Source organism: Staurois parvus, unplaced genomic scaffold (assembly GCF_062004578.1).
Source record: "Staurois parvus isolate SC_StPar_1 unplaced genomic scaffold, SC_StPar_1.0 ptg000347l, whole genome shotgun sequence".
NCBI classification, from domain to species: Eukaryota; Metazoa; Chordata; class Amphibia; order Anura; family Ranidae; genus Staurois; species Staurois parvus.
Window position 1 is genome coordinate 7,459,231 of NW_028318143.1, and position 24,474 is coordinate 7,483,704.

Below are 24,474 nucleotides of genomic sequence, written 5' to 3' on the forward strand. Positions count from 1 at the left end.
AACTCCCTTCCGGGAACTCACAGTCAATGCAGCGGCAAGCCAGCAGTGGTAGGCCCCAACTAAGCACTTGTCAAGGGTGGTGAAGTGCAGCCTGGTTGGTCCAACCTAAGAGGAGGCTTACAGAAGTGTAGACATAAGCCCTACTCTTTCCCTACACCTTTGGAACCTTTCCCTACTGCTGTCCTTGACAGATGGGTGAGCTCTCCCTACACTAGCCACTTCACAAAAGTGCTCCAAAGCCTGGGATCAGGGGCTTAAAAAGACTCTGAATGACCCAAGATGGCCTCCAGGGTCACCTGGTTTCACAGGTTTCCAATGACTTTGTCTTCAGCTGCAGTACAGCTCAGGTTTAGTGCCACCTACAGTGGAGGAAACAGGCTGCACCTGCCTACAGGTGGGTAACTCCTTACTTCTCCACCCTTTACTCACTGTATCCTAACACTGATTCCTCCTTACCAGCATCACATTAGCGCAGTCTGACATCACTCTCACATATGGCTTCAGAACATCATAATGGAAACCCGGGGTTAGCAGCTTGCGGTGCTGATGCCACTTTGCACCAGATAATACCAATAACCCTTTCCCTGCATAAAAAATTATAGTAAAGGGATCAGAGCAAAATATGTATAACAACCAGAGATACATGAGGTACATGATCAGTGCACATAAAACTGAAATTTCAGACTCAACTGAGATAAATAATTAATTGGCTCCTTAGATGTCTAAATGTGGTTATAGCAAAATCTCCTTGATGATACAGAGTGTCATAAGGTCTAGAACCATAGGCAAAAATGTATTTAAATGTTTTATTAGAATAAATGCTTAGATTGATAGCCATAACCTTTCTGACACTTGTGTACATGCTAAATACATGAATGTTGAACATTTCGTAACATAGCAGAAGTGACGTTGTTACATGTAGAGATGATTTCATCTTTTAGAACAGTTCACAACAATATGCCACACATGTTTCTGTGCCATCGCAATGCACTTTGTAGGGAAGGAAATTCTGATTCCAGACCTCTGGAACACCCACCGCCCTGTATATATACATATATATATATATATATATATATATATATATATATATAGTGCATTCAGAAAGTATTCCGACCCCCTTTACTTTTTTCAATTTTGTTATAGGGCATCCTGATACTACAATTGTTTAAATTCATTTGTTTCCCTCCTTAATCTATACTCAGTACCCCATGATGACAAAATGAAAACAGAATTTTAGAACAGTTTACAAATTTATAAAAAAAAATTAAAAACTGAAATATCACATTGGTATAAGAATTCGGACCCTTTGCAACAACACTTGAAATTTAGCTCAGGTGCCTCTCATTTCTCTTGATCTTTGCTGGGATGTTTCTACATCTTGACTGGAGTCCACCTGGGGTAATTAAAATGACTGGACATGATTTGGAAAAGCAGATGCTTCTCTATAAAAGGCCTCACAGCTAACAATGCATACTGCATCAGAGGAAAAGCCATGAGGTCAAAGGAACTACCTGCAGAGCTAAGAGACAGGATTATTGCAGGACACAGATCTGGAGAAGGCTACAAAAAATTTTACCCCAGGTCCCCAAGAGCACAGTGGCCTCCATAATTCTCAAATGGAAGAAGTTTGGCACAATCAGGACTCTTCCAAGAGCTGGTCGTCCAGTCAAACTGAGCAATCAAGGGAGAAGGGCACTAGTAAGAGAGGTGACCAAGAACCAGATGGTCACTCTGACTGAGCTCCAGAGATTCTGTGTAGAGATGGGATAAAGTTTCAGAAGAACAACCATCACTTCAACCCTCCACTGATCTGGGTTTTATGTCAGAGTGGCTGGACGGAAGATGTGCAAAACATATGAAAGCTCACTTGGAGTTTGCAAAAAAGTACCTGAATGACTCTCAGACTGTGAGGAACAATATTCTCTGGTCTGGTGAAACCACGATTCAACTATTTGGCCTCAATGCTTAATGTTATATCAGGAGGAAACCAGGCACCACCTATCACCTGCCCAATACCATCCCCACAGTGAAGCATGGTGGTGGCAGCATCATGCTGTGGGGGTGTTTTTCAGCAGCAGGGACTGGGAGGTTGGTCAGGGTTGAGGGAATGCTGAATGGAGCAAAGTACAGTGATATCCTCAATAAAAAACTGTTCCACAGTGATCCTAAGCACACAGCCAAGACAACACAGGAGTTGTTTAGGGACAACTCTGTGAATGTCCTAAAGTGGCCCAGCCAAAGCTCTTACTTGAACTCTATTGAACATCTCTGGAGAGAGGTTAAAATGGCTGTCCGCAGATGGTCCCCATCCAACCTGACTCGAGAGGATTTGCAACGAAGAATGGCAGAAAATCCCCCAATCCAGGTGTACAAAGCTTGTTGCATCATACCCAAAAATGATTTGAGGCTGTAATTTCTGTCAAAGGTGCTTCAACAAAGTACTGAGTAAAGAGTCTGAATATTTACATGTGATATTCCAGTTTTTTTAAATAAATTCACAGACATTTCTAAAATTCTGTTTTCACTTTGTCATTGTGGGGTACCATGGTGTTAGATTAATGAGAAAAAAAAGAAGTCTGAATACTTTATGAATGCACTGTATATATATGTATATATATATATATACAGTTGTGTTCAAAATAATAGTAGTCAGACATCACTAATCTGATCAATCACTGTTTTTGGTAGAAATTATATTTCTACATGGCAAATAATGTACTAGCAGGTGTAGTAGAGTAATAGAAATCCAACAGACCCAACAGTCATGACATGTGTGCTGCTGATTCTGAGTTCTATTAGTGAGGTCATTCATTCTTTGAAAAACAGGTGGCAATTATTGACCTTATTTAAGGAAGGAAGGCAGCAAATGTTGTACATGCTGGTTACAGTGCATTTCTCTCTGAAATTCTGAGGAAAATGGGTCTTTCCAGACATTGTTCAGCAGAACAGCATACCTTGATTACAAAGTTGATTGGAGAGGGGAAAACATATAAAGAAGTGCAGAAAATGATAGGCTGCTCAGCTAAAATGATCGCAAATGCTTTAAAATGGCGACCAAAACCTGAAAGACGTGGAAGAAAGCGAAAAACTACCATTCGAATGGATAGAAGAATAGCCAAAATGGCAAGGACTCAGCCAACAATCAGCTCCAGGAAGATCAAAGAAGGTGTAAAGTTCCCTGTGAGTACTGTTACAATTAGACGCCTATGTGAAGCCAAGCTATCTGCAAGAAGCCCCCGCAAAGTCCCACTGTTGAAAAAAAGACGTGCTGAAGAGGTTACAATTTGCCAAAGAGCACATTGACTGGCCTAAAGAGAAATGGTGCAACATTTTGTGGACTGATGAAAGTAGGATTGTTCTTTTTGGGTCTAGTGGCCGGAGACAGTTTGTTAGACGACCCCAAACACTGAATTCAAGCCACAGTACACTGTGAAGACAGTGAAGCATGATTGCGCAAGCATCATGATATAGGGATGTTTCTCATACTACGGTGTTGGGCCTATTTATCGCATACCAGGGATCATGGATCAGTTTGAATACATCAGAATACTTGAAGAGGTCATGCTGCCTTATGCTGAAGAGCAAATGCCCTTGAAATGGGTGTTCCAACAAGACAACGACCCCAAACACACCAGTAAACGTGCAACATCTTGGTTCCAGACCAACAAGATTGACGTTATGGAGTGGCCAGCCCAATCCCCGGATCTTAATCCAATAGAAAACTTGTGGGGTGACATCAAAAATGCAGTTTCTGAGGCAAAACCAAGAAATAGGGAAGAACTGTGGAATGTAGTCCAATCATCCTGGGCTGGAATACCTGTTCACAGGTGCCAGAAGTTGGTTGACTCCATGCAACACAGATGTACAGCAGTTCTCAGAAACAGTGCTTATACAACCAAATATTCATTAAGTGATTCAAAGGAAAGCAAAATCTTCAAACATTTTTCAGTTTATATAGTGAATGTTTGAGTTTGTAAAGAAGAATACAAACACTGCTATTTTCTTCATAGCAGTGTTCAGAAGTCTAATATTCACTTTTCTTCATTTTTTTAGAGGAAAAACACAAATTTGATATATTTTTCTTCATGTTTTGATTTGGAATAGAATGTGTAGTGTTCCCAATGCATTTGTGTGTATGGAAATAAAAGCTATTAGAAGGATTTTGAGCTTTATTCACTTTTTTCAACACACTGCTATTATATATATATATATATATATATATATATATATATATATATATATATATATATATACATACACACAGTATACTATATAGTATATATGAAATTAGACTCTCACAAGTGGGAAAGCTAGGACTTCAGGTGCAAAGATGTCCCCACCAGAGTCTTTGACTCTGACTGAGAAATATAAGAATTTGGAGCAATGGGTGTACATATCCCAAAACAAAACATAATTTTGTCTTGAAGAAGACTCTACTTAAAAGGACATACGTTTGACCTGCCAATAAGCAGCAAACTGGAATGCAGAGAAGGGGATGTGATAGGTGGAGCAAATGGTACACATACAGTATGTAGGCAAGTCCTAATCTAATAGTTATTGATAAGAGAGTTGTGCCATACCAATCCATGGGGTGATGAAGTAATAGGCAAAGTTGTCTTTCGGATCTGTTAGAAAAGAAACATGATAGTTCTGTGTACAGGTCATACAGAGCATTAAAGGTTTCAGACACTTTATTGAGGTACAAGATAGGAGAACCTAAAATAGAGAACACTTAAACTGAAGTTGTATAATTTTATGCCTTTACAGTCCTATTAAAGAAATAGTTTATTTTTTTATGTACATAATCTTTCTCTTTCTTAATACATTTGTAGAAAGTATTCAGTAACAATGTGAAACAAACATTATTGTCATATCAAACTTATCTAAATTTTTATTTGAGGAGACACTGCGGAGAAACTGTCTCACTCTTCCATTTACTCTGGACATGCAAGTCCCTCAAGTCTTATTGGAATAAAGTTTTCCAAATAATCTCCTCAATTATAGATACACCAGTAACCCCAAATCCTGCCTAGCCCTCCTTCATATAGCAATAGATAAATTCCCCATAAGCTCACGCATTATTATCATACACATCCTGGCAGCAGCAAAGATCAACATCACTAAATTATGGCGATCCACTTCCTCTCCCTTACTGTCCCGTATCGTTGCTGATCTCAACCTACAATGTGAGATGGAACGCAGAACGGCCCTTCGAAACTCCACCTACCACAAATTCACACTACATTGGTCTCAATGGTTAAAACACCCCAATTGCTCAATTACCTGATTACTAGTCCCAATTCTTATAAGATGCTATATTCCTAATGCATTGGTGCCCTCCTCCCTTCCTCTCCCACTCTTCCTACCCCTTACCTCCAACCCCTACCTAACCCCTTGAGTTTCATGTTCTTCAACAAGGTTCACAAATCAACGAGCATACCTCTCATGTAAACATGATTACGATAAATGGTTCCCCAGCCAAATGGTGGGGATCTGTCACTTCCTCTTCCCCCTTATATGTTGTAAACTTTCTTATGTGAACCTTCCATCCGATTGTTTGTATATACTGTTCAGATGTTAAAACTTTTTCAATAAAAAAACTATTTGAAATAAATTTTTATTTGACTTCCTGACTCAGTTTTTGAATAATAAAATGTTTGAGGTGAGGCCATCTATATTATGCTTACAGAAAGTGTTACTAAACCCACAACAGTAAAATCAGTCTGTAGATGCAGTAAAGCATGCTTGTTATGCTCACTGTGGAACCTAAGGGGTCAATCCTCTGCATTGTGTAAAAAAGGCTGTTTGAGCCTGTCTTCTCTGATCCTCCCCTTCTTTAACTGTCCCCAATCCATCTGCCACAGTATGGACTGCACATGCTATGAATGAAAACTCCTCCTATATGATTAACCAGTGCTCAGCTGGACACTGATAGATGTCACAAAACTGCTATACACTGCTGTTGAGAAAAATGTTTTTAGCAGTTTATATTTACTAAAATAATTGCATTTCCATGTTCTGTGTTCTGTAAAGACCGGATATAGTGAATGCAGGGGTCATGGGTTTAGTAATACTTTAACAAGTCAATAAAGAAATAAAAAAGGGTAGGAAAATAGGTCAAACAAGAAACAAGAGTTTATTTCCAACAAACAGGTCAAGTTTCATTTAGGCACATTAATTAATGGCCTGTAACTGTCTAGATTTTATTTTCTCAACATATGTACCCTAAATAAACCCTGAAATTATTTCAAGTGTCAGGGAACCCTTGCTTAAATCAATTCACTGGGGGAAGAATGCCTCTATATTGATGGTCAAAGAGATGAATGGAAGAATGGCCCCCCTACAGCATTGGTCACCACGTGCCACCCCTATAGATAGCTAAAAAGATGATTGATGTCATGTTGCTGGTTTTGGCAAGCAGCATTGGACATGCAGGAGCCATTAGATGACAGAACAACCAGCTACAGCTTAAGGAAACCCTAGCAACCTTGGAAGGAACCCTGTATGAAAATGGCTGGTCTAGAAACTTGTGTGATATGTAGGTAGTCCCCCATGTCATGACAAATGTGCATTCCAGGGGAGGGTTTCTGTATCTCTAGTTGAAACGAAGTGTATCTATGCAGCCTAGACCTAAAATGAAATATGTAAGACTTAAAATATACCCCACCAACAGCTTCAATAGTTTAACTTACTCCATATTTTGCCCCTGGGATTTGTAGCGTGTTGGCGCTGCTTCTTCTCCTCATTCTAACATGGTGGACATGGCATTTCCTGTGCCCAGGAGTGACCTCACTTCCGGTGGCCTTGTGCATCATCCACAATGGGAGACTATCAGCAGGGGATACAAGGGGAGATTTTTGCTCCCAGATCTTCAGGTGGTTTACTGCAATTTGGCGCCCCTTAATCGATGTTTATTGGTCGATTTGGCACACATGACATCGAATGAAGTACATTTATACTGCAGCTTGTTTTACTTCCCATTGTTGTCTTTTTTTGTTGCATGTTGGTTAATACTAGCTTGTGTCCTTCACAGTTGCTGGTCATTTGGAGGACTGTGGAAGGCATCCTTGTTATCCTTATTGGGGGTAAGAGTCATATGGCTTTAGCAGTGCCCTGAATTTTCATTTGAATATGAACATTCTATTTACACTTCTCTCTTTATTTTTTTTGTTGTAAAATTCTCGGACAGCTATAGTATTTTGAAATTTGTATGTCATATAAAATGATTTGTACCTCACCAATACTTATATCCATCGGTTGTGGGCGATACCACATTTATATTCAAGGTAAAAGGAGACACTTGCTGTTTTTTGTGTGTATTTTTTTGTGCATTTATGAAATTTGTATTTATTTTTTGCTGTATTATTTGGATTAGATTCTATACATCCTCTGAAGGATTTCAGTTACCTCTTGTGCAATCTGTGGATGCCTGGAAGGGTGCCCCCCAAAGATATCCAACCATACTTTGCCTTAGGGCTTATGTACAAGATATATTGGGAATTGGAGGTATCAATTATATACTATTTCTTTCGGATTATTGCAATCTGTTTGTATTGTTTTTATTGTATGTTATTTTGATACTTGCATTTGTTTCAGGTTCCATTTCAGAGAACTAATTGATAAATCTCTGAGGAAGACTTACAAGTTGAAACGAGCTGTGGTTTCTTTGCGAATATTGAACTCATGTTTATGATTCCATTATTGTATATACAGCATGTAACATTTTCTTTTTCATGTTTTTAATACACTATGTATATGTTGAAGGTTTTTTTACTATTTTCTATGAATAAAATGTTGAAATTTTTTTATATTTTTTTCTTTGTCATATACTGTGGTACCTTAAAGTCCCTAGTTCCTCATTGTTTCTCGTTTGTGGTTTTTACTTTTTTTTTACCAGCACTGTACAGCACAGGTAGAAAGAGGGGGGTGAGCAGTGGTTTTAAGCAAATTTATATGTAGATTTTATTTCAACTTTTAATGGTGTCTTACTAATCTTTCCCTACTTTAAAGCCCATCTTTAGACTCAGCTCCTGAAGCTATATTTTATTCTATGTTTTTAAGCTCTTTACATCACTACTGCTGATTCCAAACCCATTTTGAGGACTGAGGAAGTTTGGATGTCAAGATAATAACTTGACTAGGTAAAAAGCAACAACTGTTGCTAAAACAGTTTTTTCTTCTATTAGCAGATGTTTAGTAGGTGTTTCTTCAAATGTGTCTAAAACATTGTGAGGCATATATGCTTAGAACATAATGCAGCAAATCTGATAAACCTCAAAGTGGAACTCAACGAATTAGCACATTTTTCTGGCTAGGTCTGAAATATGTTGCTATTAGCCGCAGCTGGCTACCTGTATAAATCAAGCACAAGCTGCCAAATGCTGTGAAAGTACATATGTAGTGATTACATGCGATTATGGACATATGAGTGGCCCTGGAAACAAACCCCTATGAATTCCGGCCATGCATTTATGCTGATTTCTGGAGGTTTACAGCCCTCTGTGGTCATTTGAATGAGGGCTAAGATACAAGGATCTCAGAAACAATGACTTATCACAGAACAAGTTATTGACATTCTTTAACAAAAAAAGAGGAAAAACCTTCTTACCTTGTCTGGACAGAATGGTCTTTGCATATTCAGGATGACAGATTGTTAGAGAAGCAAAGTATCTTCCAAGCCACATGGGAAATGCATATTCAAATTTCCTCCCATAACTAGCCACAATGTCCAGATCGGTGCCATCTTTCTTAAACTGAAAACAAACAGAAAAAAAAGATATTAGGATCTCTGAAGCCTAGTACACTGAAGAATTATTAATTTGGTTTTAAAACAGACATCTGTGTTTTATAATAATTCTGATTCTCCAAAAGTCTGTATCTTGAGACTCAGCATAAGTCAGTTTAAAATTAACCGTGTGAATGGGGTCTGTAAGCAGGTGATCAAGTGTTCCATAAATTCTGTAGAGAGGTCAGTAGGCTTCTCAGACTAAAACATAAACTGGAATGCAGTAAAGTGTTAAACAATAGATAAGAAAATATATCTTATCATGAGAAACATTAGTAATCTATAATACAGCTGGTTAGTCAGTTATTTAATATAGTTAGTTAATAAATGAGTTAGTTAGGAATAGTGTGTGATAGTATATTCTCAATTATAGTTGATTATGTCTGTGCATTTATGTGGTTTCTGTCCTTAACTGAACTGAAGGTTGAACCAGTTTTAAGAAAAATTTAGTCATGTGATCCTTTAGTATGGGAAGATCATATAGCATTCTAAAGTAGCACTGGTGAGTGCAACTGGTACTTAAATAAAGCACTGTTTTTAAAAAAGATAAAGCACTATTTTTGGTAATTTTCTTTCCACTGAGGGCACCTGCCAAGGAAAGGAAAGTAGGAGATAAGCAGTATAAGAGTAAGATCCCAGCAGGAGTAGGAGACAGAAAGAAGCCTGAGAGGGACCCACCACTCTTCATATGGTGCAACAAACATCAGTCCCATTGAGTGGACAAAAAGCGTTATTAGCCTGTTACAGGCTAATCTGGAGGTGAGCGCACATCTTATACTCACCAAGGAAGTCACCTGGAATTATTGATTTGAATCACTGGGAAAAGTCACGTATATTTTTTTCATTGAAGACTGATTAATTTTTATATATTTTTTTGTATGATGAGCACGGGATGACATTTTGATTTCACATGATTTTCTGTTTTTTACAAGTTTATTAATTTTTTTGATTTTTTAATATATTTATTGGAAATATGTATTGATTTAATATTCAAAGAAGGAGCACAACATATTGTTTTTATGGTCAAGAACCTAGAAACAAGGCGTTTGTGTTTCATCAGACGTGGACGAGAGGTCCAGTGACTGAGCAGGCTGGGAACAAGAAAATCATCTGATTATGGTGAGTAAAAGTTATGAAATGTATTGAAAAATTAGCTACAGAAAGCAAGTTAGAGTTTAAAGATGTTTCTTTATATTCTGATGATGGACGATTGTGGCAATACATGTACAATGTATGTTTACAGGCCAATGTTCAGATAGAGAATTCTAGATTTACTGTAAGCATACAGCTTAAAAAAGATATCTAATATCTTAAATATGGTGAGAATATTTAACAAAAATATTATTAATGTTGATTTACCTTATAAAAATGTTTGTATATTAAAGCAGAAATAATTTAACACAGTACAGAATACAGGAATGCATGAAAATGTATTCCATGTTTCTCTTAATTGTCCAAACTGTGAATGTTTTTGTAATTTTAAAGAGAACCTTGAGAAACAGATTGACTCCAAAACAAATATTTCGTAAAGACTACAGAATGACAGTAAACTGTTGCTGTGATAACAGGAGACAAAAAGACTGAATTGAAGTCAAAGCCTCAAACTTCCTGTATTCCTGAAATTGGAAGAGTTGAACTGGATGATGAAGTAGAGGTCAGAAGAAAAAAAAGTACTAGACCGTGCAGCTAAACTAAAATTACAAATACATGACCAATTAATGAAAATTTTAAAAGATATCCCAGTATATGACTCAAAGACAGATGCTTTTTATAATGCTGATGTATTCGAGCTATATACTGATCGATATAATTAGAGATGAGCGAATCGAACATGACGAAGTGGAATTCGTTCCGAAGATTTAGAAAAATTCTATTCGCGACGAATCCGAAGATTAGCAAAATTTGGATGCACGAATCACATTTTCCCAAAAATGGCGGCGACATGTGTGGCGACGGAGAAAATGGACAGAGAAGATGGGGCGGGGATCTCTGGGAAGGCGCGCAGACAAGGCGCACTGACCCATAATGCATTGCATTCATGACATGTGATCGCATTAGCCAATCAGCAGCCAGCCAGCACTGTGTAATGGTGGAGCTATAAATCGCGGCCATCTTAGAATTCTCCATTAGCCTCCGGTCATTCAAGAGAGACAGACCTGTGTGTATTAAGGGACAGAGTTAGGGCCACAGAGACTTTAGGGCCACAGAATCGTTACTCAGGGACACAGAATCGTTACTCAGGGACACAGAATCGTTACTCAGGGACACAGAATCGTTACTCAGGGACACACAATCGTTACTCAGGGACACAGAATCGTTACTCAGGGATACACAATCGTTACTCAGGGACACACAATCGTTACTCAGGGACACACAATCGTTACCCGGGGACACACAATCGTTACTTAGGGCCACAGCTATCAAAGAATCGAAAATTTAAAGTGACATACACCCTTTTTTTTTTGGTGACTGTCGTGCACAGTTGGTGCTGCAGTTTGCCGATTGTGCAAAATAAACTGACTTTCTGCTTCACAACCACTATTGTACGTTCAAAGAGTTAAATCCATTTACACGCCGGCTGGTGGTAATATTTTTTGGGTGATTAGTGCATTCCAGTGACACAAACGTACAGTTTCCAGCCAACGGCAAGCTGCAATTGACCGATTGTGTACAATAAACTGACTTTCTGCTTCACAACCACTATTGTACGTTCAAAGAGTTAGATCCATTTACACGCCGGGTGGCGGTAATATTTTTTGGGTGATTAGTGCATTCCAGTGATATAAACGTACAGTTTCCAGCCAACGGCAAGCTGCAATTGACCGATTGCGCTAAATAAACTGACTTTCTGCTTCACAACCACTATTGTACGTTCAAAGAGTTAAATCCATTTACACGCCGGCTGGCGGTAATATTTTTTGGGTGATTAGTGCATTCCAGTGACAGAAACGTACAGTTTCCAGCCAACGGCAAGCTGCAATTGACCAATTGTGTACAATAAACTGACTTTCTGCTTCACAACCACTATTGTACGTTCAAAGAGTTAAATCCGGTTTTATTTTTGGGGTGCTTATTGAATTAAAGAGTATGTCAGACAACACGCAGAGGAGTGGCAGAGGAGGCAATGTTTCAGGAGCGAGCAGACGTGGCAGCAGAGGAAGGGGTTGAGGCAGCACTAGTCGCAGCCAGAGGCCAGTGCTCCCGGTGTCATCCAGCGGTCGTGTCTCCACCGACAACCCTGCCGTCATCGATTGGTTGACTCGGTCGTCTTCCTCTTCCCAGGTCACCTCTGACACCTACAGCCAACGGTCGGTGGGTACGTCAGACACAACCGTTAGTTGGCATGGCCCGGGAGCAAGCCCACTGAAATCACGTGTCCTCGACCTGCCCCTGTCCTTTGGTGTTCCCTCACCAAGCGAAGTATCGCATTCTGTGGGCTCAGCCCCACTGTACAGTGAGGAAGAGCTAACAGAGGGCGGTCAGGAACGGGGGGAGACATCCGCCTCTTCAGCAGCCAGGCGAAGAAGTACTGGCGAGGAGAGTGGCTCGGTAGCCGGTCTAGAGACAGGTCTGTCTCCTGACCCACGCGCAGCCGAGGGGGCTAGTAGTGACGCGGAGACCCTAATTGATGATGATGAGGCTGATCGCACTTGGCAGCCTCATCGTCATCAGGTTATTGCTTCCGCATCATCAGGAGAAGAGGGTGCCAGCTTGCCAGTGAGCAAAACAGTCGGTGGGTTGCCCAGGAGGCAGCAGGGTCTCAGCAGTGTCAGTGGAGCCAAACGGCCACGGAGTAGAGCACCAGCTCCACTGCAGCCTACCACCACGGCCAGTAGTGGTGCCAGTGTGCACGGAGGAAGTAGCAGTCAGCCAGTGAGGAGTAGCGGGGGCAAAGTTTCCTACTCGGCAGTGTGGCAATTTTTCGTCAAGCCGCCCGAGGAAGTAAACGTAGCCGTATGTCGACTATGTGGCCAGAAAGTCAAGCGTGGCCAGGGGGCCAATGTTGGGACTACAGCGTTGCGTTAGCATATGCAGCGTCGCCATTCGGTGGCCTGGGAAAACCGTGATAAAGATACGGCGGTTCTGCCTGCCCCAGCCCCCGCTCCATCACCCGCTCCGTTACTTGCTCCGTCACCCGACGTCAATCACCCTCTATCAGCCAGTCAAGGCTCCAACACCTCTGCTGAGGGGAGTTGTCGCTCATTGGCATCTTCCGCTCGTTCAGATGCTCCTTCTCCTGCTACTCCTCTTCACGGATTCCGTCAGCAGTCTTTCTTGGAATCCGTTTCCAAGAGACAACAGTTTGCGAGCACGCACCCGACGGTGCAGAAGCTGAACGTCCTCCTGTCCAAGTTGCTGGTGCTGCAGTCCCTCCCTTTCCAAGTGGTGGACTCAGCACCTTTCCGAGAAATGATGGCTTGTGCCGCGCCGCGGTGGAGAGTGCCAAGCCGGCATTTCTTCGCCAAAAAGGCAGTGCCAGCCCTGCATTCACATGTAGAAGAGATGGTGGGCCTGTCTTTGAGCATGTCGGTCTCTGCCAAAGTGCACGGCAGCGCCGACGTGTGGAGCTGTAACTACGGTCAGGGACAGTACATGTCATTTACGGCCCACTGGGTGAACGTGGTGCCGGCACAGCCGCACCAGCAACTTGGACAGGTCACGCCGCTTTTGCCTCCATGTTTGCACGTCCTTGGTCCGGCAAAGATGTCCGCCTCTACCACCTCTTCTTCCGCCGTGTCCTCAGCCGCCACCCCCGTGCCAAGTCCCATTACCCGACCGGCATATCACATGTGCAGGGCGCAACGGTGTCACGCTGTGCTGCACCTGGTATGCCTTGGCGAACGTAGTCACACAGGGGAGGAACTTCTGAGTGTAATGAACAGAGAAATTGACAGATGGCTGTCTCCGCGCAAACTGAAAATCGGAACCATGTTGACCGACAACGGAAAGAACATGGTGTCTGCTCTGCGTCAAGGAAGGTTGTGCCATGCGCCATGCATGGCTCACGTGTTCAATCTGGTTGTCAAGCGGTTCCTAAAATCCACCATCCCACTGCAAGTCATCCTTAAAATGTCACGTAAACTTTGCATGCATTTCAGCCATTCCTACACCGCAAAGCACACCCTCCTTGAGCTGCAGCGGCAGAACGGAATTCCACAGCATCGCCTGATCTGCGACGTTGCAACAAGGTGGAATTCAACCCTACATATGTTAGACCGCCTTTACGAACAGCGAAAGGCCATCACCGATTTCCTGATGTTACAAGCGGATAAAGGTACTCCCCTGTGTAACTTAGATGTCAGCCATTGGCAGCTCATGCGTGACACCTGCCGCTTGCTCAGGCCCTTTGAGGAGGCCACGCTATTCGTGAGTCGGCAGGACTATGGGATGAACGACGTCATTCCTCTGTTGCACGTCCTGGAACAAATGCTGTTAACAATGGCTGGTCAGGGTGCGGTAGACGTGGCGCACAGATCTCAACGCCACATGACCCCTGTGGGGGCAGGACAGGAAGAAGAGGAGGAGGTAGAGGAGGACATTGGTGCTCAGGAATTATTGAGTGAAATGGGTGGTTTTTCCACTCAGCAGACAGGAGTGGAGGAGCAGGAGCATCTGGTAGAGGAGGAGGAGGAGACAGAGGACCCAGACGCACCGTGGCAGTATGCTGTGGAGATGGTGGCAGGGAGTCCCTCGCATTCCTTGGCACAAATGGCCCATAGCATGCTCGGTTGCTTGCGTAGCGACAGCCGAATAATAACCATCAGACAGAGGGATGACTTTTGGCTGTCCACCTTGTTGGACCCTCGCTACCGTTCAAAAATGGTGGCCTTTTTCACACCTGCTGAGAGGGAGGCCAAAATAAAGTACTATAAAAAACCACCTATGTAGTCAGTTGGTCTCTGCCTTTCTGCGCCAACGTCCATCCTCAGACACTGTGGGCCCTGTGCGCTCGCGTTCCGCTGCCATGGCAGCAGGGGAGGGGTGGGGTGGTAGGAGCAGTGGCAGCTCCACCAGCAGCGGCTGCCTCAGTCTGCAGTCGATGATGAGTAGCTTTCTTCACCAGCGCAGTGAGGAAACTACTAACCAGCCGCAGCAGCAGCAGCATCAGGTGGACCTGGAGCAGGACCTCAAACAACAGGCTTGGGCCTACTTGGACAGCACCCTGCCAATCGAGGTAGACAATCCCCTTGACTACTGGGCAACGAAACTTGACCTTTGGCCCCAACTAGCTGAATTTGCCCTTGAAAGGCTGTCATGCCCGGCCAGTAGCGTGGCATCGGAGCGCGTGTTTAGTGCGGCAGGAGGTATTGTAACTCCGCGGAGGACACGACTGTCCACCCAAAGTGTGGAGAGACTCACGTTTGTGAAAATGAATCAGGCGTGGATTAGTCTGGATTTCAAACCACCAGTTCCTGACACAACTGACTAAATCCGCCATGAATCATGCCCCAAACATGTTATTAGGGACAAATGGAAGACCTCCACCTGATCCGTACATTTGTATATATATTTTATTGAGAGGCTGCTGGTCGGCCGACTCATGTTTTGCACATTTTTAATGACTTATACTCTGCAGGTCGGGCCCCTCATGAATTGGGGTTTTTAAATTATTTATACTTCGCTGGACGACCGTCACATGAATTGAACCTTTTTAATGACTTATACTCTGCTGGTCGGGCCCCTCATGAATTGGTGTTTTTAAATTATTTATACGTCGCTGGACGACTGTCACATGAATTTAAACTTTTTAATTATTTATAGTCGACCAGTTCCAGACCGATGGAATAGCAATTTTTTAAAATATTTATTTGACACGTGTTGTCCATCTCATCAATGAGGTGGACTGTTTATTTATTGGCCACGGTTTGGCCCCCTCCTGTTTCTTACATTGTTAACTTGTTGTATCGGTCACGATTTGGCCACATGTTTGGTTGTCTTGTTAAGATTTTCTGTAATGTACACAGTTACGCTTGACTTGTCGACTTTCCACAATCTACTAAGGTATAGCATCGCATCAAAGTTTTTTTTTTTTTTTTTGGTCTAAACCATTTCTTATAATGTCAATTTGTAGGATACGCTGCTGTAAGGCGACCTACTTTTTTGTCACTGTGTAGACATCTATTTATAGGCCGATGTTTGGCCAGAAAGATATATTTAGTAATAACCTAGCCGTTCAAGCCGCTCACTGAACACCTCGGGATTTGCTTTGTATATCTGTCGCCTTAGGGGCCGCTGTCTGGCGACATAATTTTTTGTCACTGTGTAGACATCTATTTATAGGCCGATGTTTGGCCACAAAAATATATTTAGTAATAACCTAGCCGTTCAGGCCGCTCCCTGAACACCTCGGGAATTGCTTTGTATATCTGTCGCCTTAGAGGCCGCTGTCTGAACAGCTCATGAATTGCTTTCTATATGTGTCGCCTTTGAGGCCGCTGGCTGGACAGCTGATGAATTGATTTGTATATATGTACTTATTGTCCGCTGTCCGGACAGCTCATGAATTACTTTTTGTATATAGCCTTCCAAACCACTCTCAGAATAAGTCATGATATTCATGCTGTGTATAGCCTTATAGGCCAATGGTCAATCAAGTCATGATTGTTATAGTGTGTATAGCCTTATAGGCCGCTGTCTTTACAACTTTATAATTCCATGCAGTATATAGCCCTATCGGCCACTTTCTGGCATCCAGTTGCTGAAGCCCCCATCACCACACTGTGCCACGGGCCCCTGTACCGCCTTCTCATACTGCTGCCAGATCCATCCTCTGCCATGTGCGTCTTTGTCGTCTGCTCACGCTGCTGGGTTCCAGTTTTAAACCTAGGCCTGTGTATGGCTTCCGAATACTGCTGCCTCCACCGCCACCCTGCGCCATGTGCCTCTGTCGTCTGCTCACGCTGCTGACGGCTTCCGCTTTTTAAACTAGTCCTGTGTATGTCTTCCGAATACTGCTGCCTCCACCGCCACCCTGCGCCATGTGCCACTTTCGGGTCTCCTCACACTGCTGCCAGGTCCATACTGATTCATGGCCCCCTGTACCAGCTCCTCATGAACGTGGTTCAGCGGGTTTGCATCACTTAACGGCAAATCGTTGACAAATGCTGGGACGTTCAGTGTTGTGCGCATTAAGCCAGACACCAAAGGGCAGCACAGACCTGTTATTACTCGCTCAAGCATGGCTGAACAAAACCAGTCTCTACCACAATATATAAGGTATTTATAGTGCCGCGCTCCTGTTTATATACATATATATCTCTATATCCAATCTGTACTCATTCTACTTAATTAATAACTATATAAATCCAATGTAAATCATAATGATAAGTGATATTCCATAAATTAATATGATTGAATAATTATCAATATATTGCCAATACACATATAGACAACCTAAATTCATGTGATAAATAATAATCAATATAGGACCTTGATATAATGTGAATGATAAATAATAAATAAAATATAAATATAATTAGTGCCACTCTAATTATATGTGATCAATCCAGCAATATTTGTGCAATAATGTATTCCAATGTGCACGTGCATAAAATAAAAAATTATATAAAGTCTTTATATGTGCACGTGCACATTGGAATACATTATTGCACAAATATTGCTGGATTGATCACATATAATTAGAGTGGCACTAATTATATTTATATTTATATTTTATTTATTATTTATCATTCACATTATATCAAGGTCCTATATTGATTATTATTTATCACATGAATTTAGGTTGTCTATATGTGTATTGGCAATATATTGATAATTATTCAATCATATTAATTTATGGAATATCACTTATCATTATGATTTACATTGGATTTATATAGTTATTAATTAAGTAGAATGAGTACAGATTGGATATAGAGATATATATGTATATAAATAGGAGCGCGGCACTATAAATACCTTATATACTGATCTGACACTACCAAGTGAGTTTGTGTAAGTGCCAGCGCACCAAACACTAAAGAAAAGTAAATAATTGTTTAACACCCACTGAACGCTTCATTTATAATAGCTCACAAGGATTCACAATATACACAGTCTCTACCACAAATTGGACCCAGACCTGCCCAGGGTCTCGTAACTAGATTGCACGGAGGAGTAGAGTCCGTTATCGGAATTAAATAGACAAAACGCCACACCAAAAAGAGTGGCCATTTCCAACACTTATTCCAGAAAGAGGAACAACCCGTTTCATATACGACCCGTTTCATATACGGCCCGTAGACGTTTCACGTCTGCCACATTCAGTCGATTTAAGACGCAAGCTCCACTTCCTGTGGTCTCTGACCGTCGATATACCTTTAAGTGTCAGCTTTGAAGCTATATTCCCTCCGGAGCACTGACACTGGTGCCCTTCCGTCAACATGCCTTTAAGTTTCAGTTTTCAACCATATTCCCCACAGAAGCCAAACTCTTGGGTATCCCAGAAGCTGCTCAGCGGGTCAGGGCAATAAAGCTCCCGGTTCGCAGGTTGTTCCGTCTTATGGATGGAAGTACGACGGTATATGATCTTCTTCGCACCCACGGCATTACCTCATAAAATTTCTGCATTGCATCTGCAATCACAACGCTGACTTCCCGGATCGCCACTCAGCCATTGGACTCTTGATAGTCGTCTCCCCACACTGCTGCTGGGGGGACTTTTTAACCTAGGCCTGTGTATGGCCTTCAATTGAAGCTGCTTCCGCTCCGCCACTCTGCCATTGGACTCTTGATAGTCGTCTCCCCACACTGCTGCTGGGGGGACTTTTTAACCTAGGCCTGTGTATGGCCTTCAATTGAAGCTGCTTCTGCTTCGCCACTCTGCCATGGGCCCCTGTACCGCCTCCTCTTGCTGCTGCCAGGTCCAGAGTGTGTCATGGGTCCCTGTACGGCCTCCCATTGCTGCTGACTTCATCGCCAGACTCTGCCATGTGCCACTTTCAGGTCTCCTTACACTGTTGGTGGGTTCCATTTTGTGATAGGGTGCTGTATGGCTTTCCATTGCTGCTGCCTCCACCGCCACCCTGCGCCATGTGCCTCTGTCGTCTGCTCACGCTGCTGACGGCTTCCGCTTTTTAACCGAGGCCTGTGTTTGGCTTCCGAATACTGCTGCATCCACCGCCACCCTGCGCCATGTGTCTCTGTCGTCTGCTCACGCTGCTGACGGCTTCCGCTTTTTAACCTAGGCCTGTGTATGGCTTCAGAATAATGCTGCCTACACCGCCACCCTGCGCCATGTGCCTTTGTCGTCTGCTCACGCTGCTGCCAGGTCCATACTGATTCATGGCCCCCTGTACCGGCTCCTCATGAACGTGGTTCAGCGGGTTTGCATCACTTAACGGCAAATCGTTGACAAACGCTGGGACGTTCAGTGTTGTGCGCATTAAGCCAGACACCAAAGGGCAGCACAGACCTGTTATTACTCGCTCAAGCATGGCTGAACAAAACCAGTCTCTACCACAAATTGGACCCAGACCTGCCCAGGGTCTCGTAAGTAGATTGCACAGAGGAGTAGAGTTCGTTATTGGAATTAACTGTGAGGGACTTTTAAACCTAGGCCTGTGTATGGCCTTCAATTGAAGCTGCTTCTGCTCCGCCACTCTGCCATTGGACTCTTGATAGTCGTCTCCCCACGCTGCTGCTGGGGGGACTTTTTAACATAGGCCTTTGTATGGCCTTCAATTTTAGCTGCTTACGCTCCGCCACTCTGCCATGGGCCCCTGTACCGCCTCCTCATGCTGCTGCCAGGCCCGTAATCTGCCATGGGCCCCCGTACCGACTCCTCATGCTGCTGCCAGGCCCGTAATCTGTCATGGGCCCCTGTACCGCCTCCTCATGCTGCTGCCAGGTCCAGAGTGTGTCATGGGTCCCTGTACGGCCTCCCATTGCTGCTGTCTCCATCGCCACACTCTGCCATGTGCCACTTTCAGGTCTCCTCACACTGCTGGTGGGTTCCATTTTGTCATAGGGTGCTGTATGGCCTCCCATTGCTGCTGCCTCCACCGCCACACTGTGGCTCCACACTCTGGTTTTGGCCCCGTGACTGCCCAAATGAGTGAAGTGTGCGGTGATTCTAAGATCGACGGCACTCATCTGCATGTCATACTGACTGACAGTATTATTTCTCTTCCCCAGCAGACTCCAAGGGCATTTAAATTAAAGGTACAGTGTTCTGCACTAATATAAAGGCTCTCTGAAGCCTAGAAACACCCTTTTTATAAGTTAAATTCGCAGCGAATATATTCGGCTCGAAGCGAATTTATTCGGCGAATTCGGCGAATCAGCCAAACCGAATTTTTGAATAATTCGCTCATCTCTAGATATAATCTTAGAGACAAACAGCATAATCATTTCTATTTTCTTTGGCTTTCTATGCGACTTACAAAGTCACCTGTTATTGATAGCGAAGGAAATGAGAGACATAGTGACACATCAGACACATTACAACAATTGCTGCTATGAACGACAGGTGAAGATGCTTCTTCAATAGAAACCCTTGATTCATTACAGACTTCAGTTAGAGAGGACCCTTTTGAATTTATAATTTAATTCTTAAAGGCATACAAAATGGTTTTGGGTGTAGACATTGAACACAATACAGGTATGATAAAAGCTTTTGTAAAAAAATTTTAATATCTTGACCCAACTTCATTAGCTGTGGTGCAATGGTACAAGAGAAAAATTCTATGTCAGAAGCTTGCATGTTCATTGATAAAGTTCATTTATAAAGCAACCTTAAAGTGGTTCTAAAGGCTCGAGTTTTTTTACCTTCATACATTCTATGCATGAAGGTACAAAACCTACTGTGTGCAGCATCCCCCCCCAAAGCCCTCTCAATACTTACCTGAGCCTCATCGCAATCCAGCGATGTGAATGACAGCTTCGGCAGCGAGTGCTCCCATTGTAAGCTGCTTGCTGTAGGGGGCACCCGGCAGACAGGAGCCAGGAAAGCTTGCGGGGGACCCAAGAAGAGGAAGATCCAGCCTGCTCTGTGCAAAACCACGGCACATAGCAGGTAAATATAGACATGTTTGTTATTTTACAAAAAAAAAAAAATTAACCTTTAGGCTACGTTCACACTAGCGTTGTGTGCAGGCGGCAGAGAGGCGTTTGGGAAGCGTTTTTACCGTTTCCCAAACACCTCTGCCAATTCTGCACATTACAGCACATGGTGCTGTTCTAATGGGAGCGTTGCGTCGCAGCAAAACGGACGCCTCTGGTCGAGTCAGGAGGCATTGAAGCCTCCTATTCTAGTCTATGGTGCCGCTCCGCAAACGCCCGGCCGGCGTTTGCGGTTGCGACGCGGTTGCAGGGCGTTTGCGGAGCGGTAACACCATTCAAACTGCATTATAGGCGTTTATGGGGTTTTTTAACGCTCGGCAAATGCCTAGCAACCGCCACTAAACCGCGCATGCAGCGTTTGCAGAGCGTTTGCCGAGCATTAAAAAACACTCCGCAAACGCCGGACCAACACTTGCCAAATGCTATAGGGGCGTTTGGCAAGCGTTGGTAAAACAGCCTAGTGTGAACGAGCCCTTAGAATCGTTTAAGTCTAAGATAGCTCTAGTTCAAAATGACACTTTAAAAGGGAACCATCAGACTACAGCCAAGACCGGAATGACTGCTCTTAGTAAAAATGACAGGTGCAAGCAAGTGAGACAGAGAGAGCCAATAACTTTGTACTACTGTCAAAAACCAGGACATTTAAAATGACTGTGTAAAAAAATCTGACAGGAGAAAAAGGATGCAGATAAAGGATTCAAGAAATTTAGGTAAAGAAAATGGACTTATTTCTCTTGAACTATCTACTCCTCCTTGTCCAAAAGTAACTCAATCTTCTTCTCCTTATGCTCCTGTGATAAAACAAATCAGAGAGTTATCAGTCAGCAGTGGCATGACTGAAAAGAACTTGCAATCAGCCACTGTTAAATCAACTCCATTATTGCCTACCCTGTGAATAGAAGGCAATAAGAGGGAAAAAAGTCTCATTATCTAGAACATGTAACACCAATATGTCTGGATAAATGTGAACGCCCTTACATTAAAGCAAATTGGAATGGACGAAAACTTAAGTTTCTAATCGATACAGGTGCTTAAATCTCCTTCACTGGTGTAAGATTATCTTTTTTGACAGATGCAGCAGTATGCACAGTTGTTGGATTTAATCGTAAGCCTTTGGTAATTGACCCAGCAGATTACTGTGAAGTAGGCAGCATCTGTTTAACAGAAGTGATTGCTGCAGACCGTAAATGGCCAGATATTGGTGATAATCGAGAATTAGAACTAGTGGTCAAATCATACAAAGATCTATGGAGCCAAGGCAAAAATGAAGAAGATCTGTTTAAAGACATAGAAGTAGACGTGCAAGGCAGGGATCCACCCTCACAGAAGCAATATGAATTGCCACCAGAATCTATGGAACTGGTTATTGTACAGGAACTTCTGCAACAAGGTATTAACAGGAAAACAAATTCTGTAACAAATAATCCGTTATGGGTAGTATCTAAACATGGCAACCCTAATTCATTCAGGCTTCTGGTAGACCTCCGAATGCTGAATAAATATACCCCATATTGTCCCCGAACAGCAGCAGATACACCTGACATAATGTCTCGAATTGATGCAAAAGCAAAAGTGTTCTCTGTGATTGACATCGCCAATGGATTTTTCTCAATCTCTTTGTCTAGAGGCTGTCAATATAAGTTTGCATTTACCTTTAACTATGATCAATATACCTTCAATCGTCTTCCGCAGGGCCTCCATTTAAATCCAAGCATATTTCATCAAGCTTTAGAGAAAGTCTTATGCAAATTTTTTTGGGCCAGATTGTATTCTACAATACAGTATGTGGATGATATCTTGTTGTCAACTGAAAGTGAGTTAGAGCATTTGACCCTTTTAGCAGAATTGTTTGATCTGCTGCAATATGCAGGCCTCAAGCTAAGTACTCGTAAGTTTCAGCTCATGAAACGTGAGGTCAGGTTTCTTGGTATGCAGATCAGTCCAAGCAAACGTCAACCTCTGCAAGAAAGGGTTAATGCTATTGCTGCACTTCCCGTACCAACAACATTCAAAGCACTAAGACAATTCCTAGGATTAGTGAATTTTTCCAGAGAGTTAATTGAGTAATTTGCTGATAAAGCATAATGTCTATATGAACTTCTAAAGAATAATGAGGAAAATGGTTTTGGTCCTTGGGCAGAAGTTCAGCAAAAGGCCTTTGAATCTTTGAAAAAAGATTTGCAGACAGCACCAGCCCTAACTACAGTAGAACATCAAGCACTATTTGCTTTACAGGTGCATACATCTGAAACTGCTATTTCTTCTGTGTTGCTTCAATTATAAGGAGGAAATTGGAGGATCCTGGCATATTTCTCTAAACTATTAACACCTGTTGAGAATTGGTAGGAGTTCACTATGCACTGAAGGCAACTGAGCACATTGTAGGATTTACCAAAATTATTTTACATACACCTTATTCCACCCTGAAATTTTTCCTTGAGAAAAACATTCCATGTGTTTCCAATCAAAGATTTTCACAATGGTAGTTGGCTTTATCACCTAAACAAATCCAGGTTGAACATAATGCCAAATTTGTACTCTCTCAATTGATGGATTATACTGGATTATCAATCACAGCAGGTCACATGACAGTTGTATACAATGGATGGCTTCATTCATGCCATCCATTGTATACTAGTGTCTAGCTGTGAATGGTCACAGCAGGTCACATGCACATATCATGTAATTAGCTGTAGCCAAATCACAGCTAAGCACAAAAAAAAACAAAAAACTTAATGAATCAATGTCATTCAGGTAAATGCTTGCTTATAGCAAAGTAATTCTTTGCTATAAGAAAATTGTGTAAAAAAAAAAAAAATACTGATCACTTCCCCAAACTAGTACAATGTTACTATGGTAACATTGTACTACTTTGGTCATAGTAAAATATGAAAAAAATCTTAAAAAAATAAAAATAAATGTAATAAAAAATTAAAAATAATAATAATAAAAAAATATATATATATATATATTTTTTTTTCATACTGTCACCAGTCAGTGTCCCTGTTCACCGCCAGGCCAGTTATATGATGATGCTGTACTGCACTGGTGACAGTATGTAAAAAAAAAAATAGTGAAAATAACTTTTTTAATTTTTTAATTTTCCAAAAAATAATGACAAAAAAAATACAACTTCAAAAAACTCGCCATTCCTCTTATGAAGTACGTCAGACTGTCTACTCTGCAAAAAGGGGTCATTTGGGGGATATCTGTACTATTCTGACATTCTTGGACCTCAAGAAATTAGACTGGCTGTCAGTACTTCAGGATTGAGCAATATTCAGATCTATACCATAGTTTGTGAACTCTATAACTTTCCTACAAACTAAATAATACATCCTAATTTGGGTTATTTTCACCAAAGACATGTAGCAGAATACATCTCGGCCTAAATTTATGAAGAACAATTATTTATTTGTAAACTTTTATAACAGAAACAAAGAAAAATGTGGTTTTTTTTCAAAATTTTTGGTCTTTTTTTGTTAATTTAGCAAAAAATAAAAACCCCGGCGGTGATTAAATACCCCAAAAGAAAGCTCTAGTTGTGTGAAGAAAATGATAAAATTTTAGTTTGGGTACAATGTTGTATAACCGCGCAATTGTCATTCAAAGTGTGAGAGTGACGA

The 24,474-nt window shown here is 42.0% G+C and overlaps 1 protein-coding gene across 1 annotated transcript in view; it reads right to left on the minus strand.

Annotated features, from left to right (window-relative positions):
* LOC149456825 (cytochrome P450 4B1-like) overlaps window positions 1–24,474 on the minus strand; it is a 45,221-nt gene that overhangs the window by 14,536 nt on the left and 6,211 nt on the right. Inside the window, exons 2-4 of the mRNA XM_089684431.1 lie at window positions 8,609–8,753; window positions 4,581–4,625; window positions 457–584 (exon numbers count right to left, since the gene is read on the minus strand). Coding sequence (XP_089540557.1) covers window positions 457–584; window positions 4,581–4,625; window positions 8,609–8,753 — 318 coding nt within the window. The remainder of the gene's footprint in view (window positions 1–456; window positions 585–4,580; window positions 4,626–8,608; window positions 8,754–24,474) is intronic.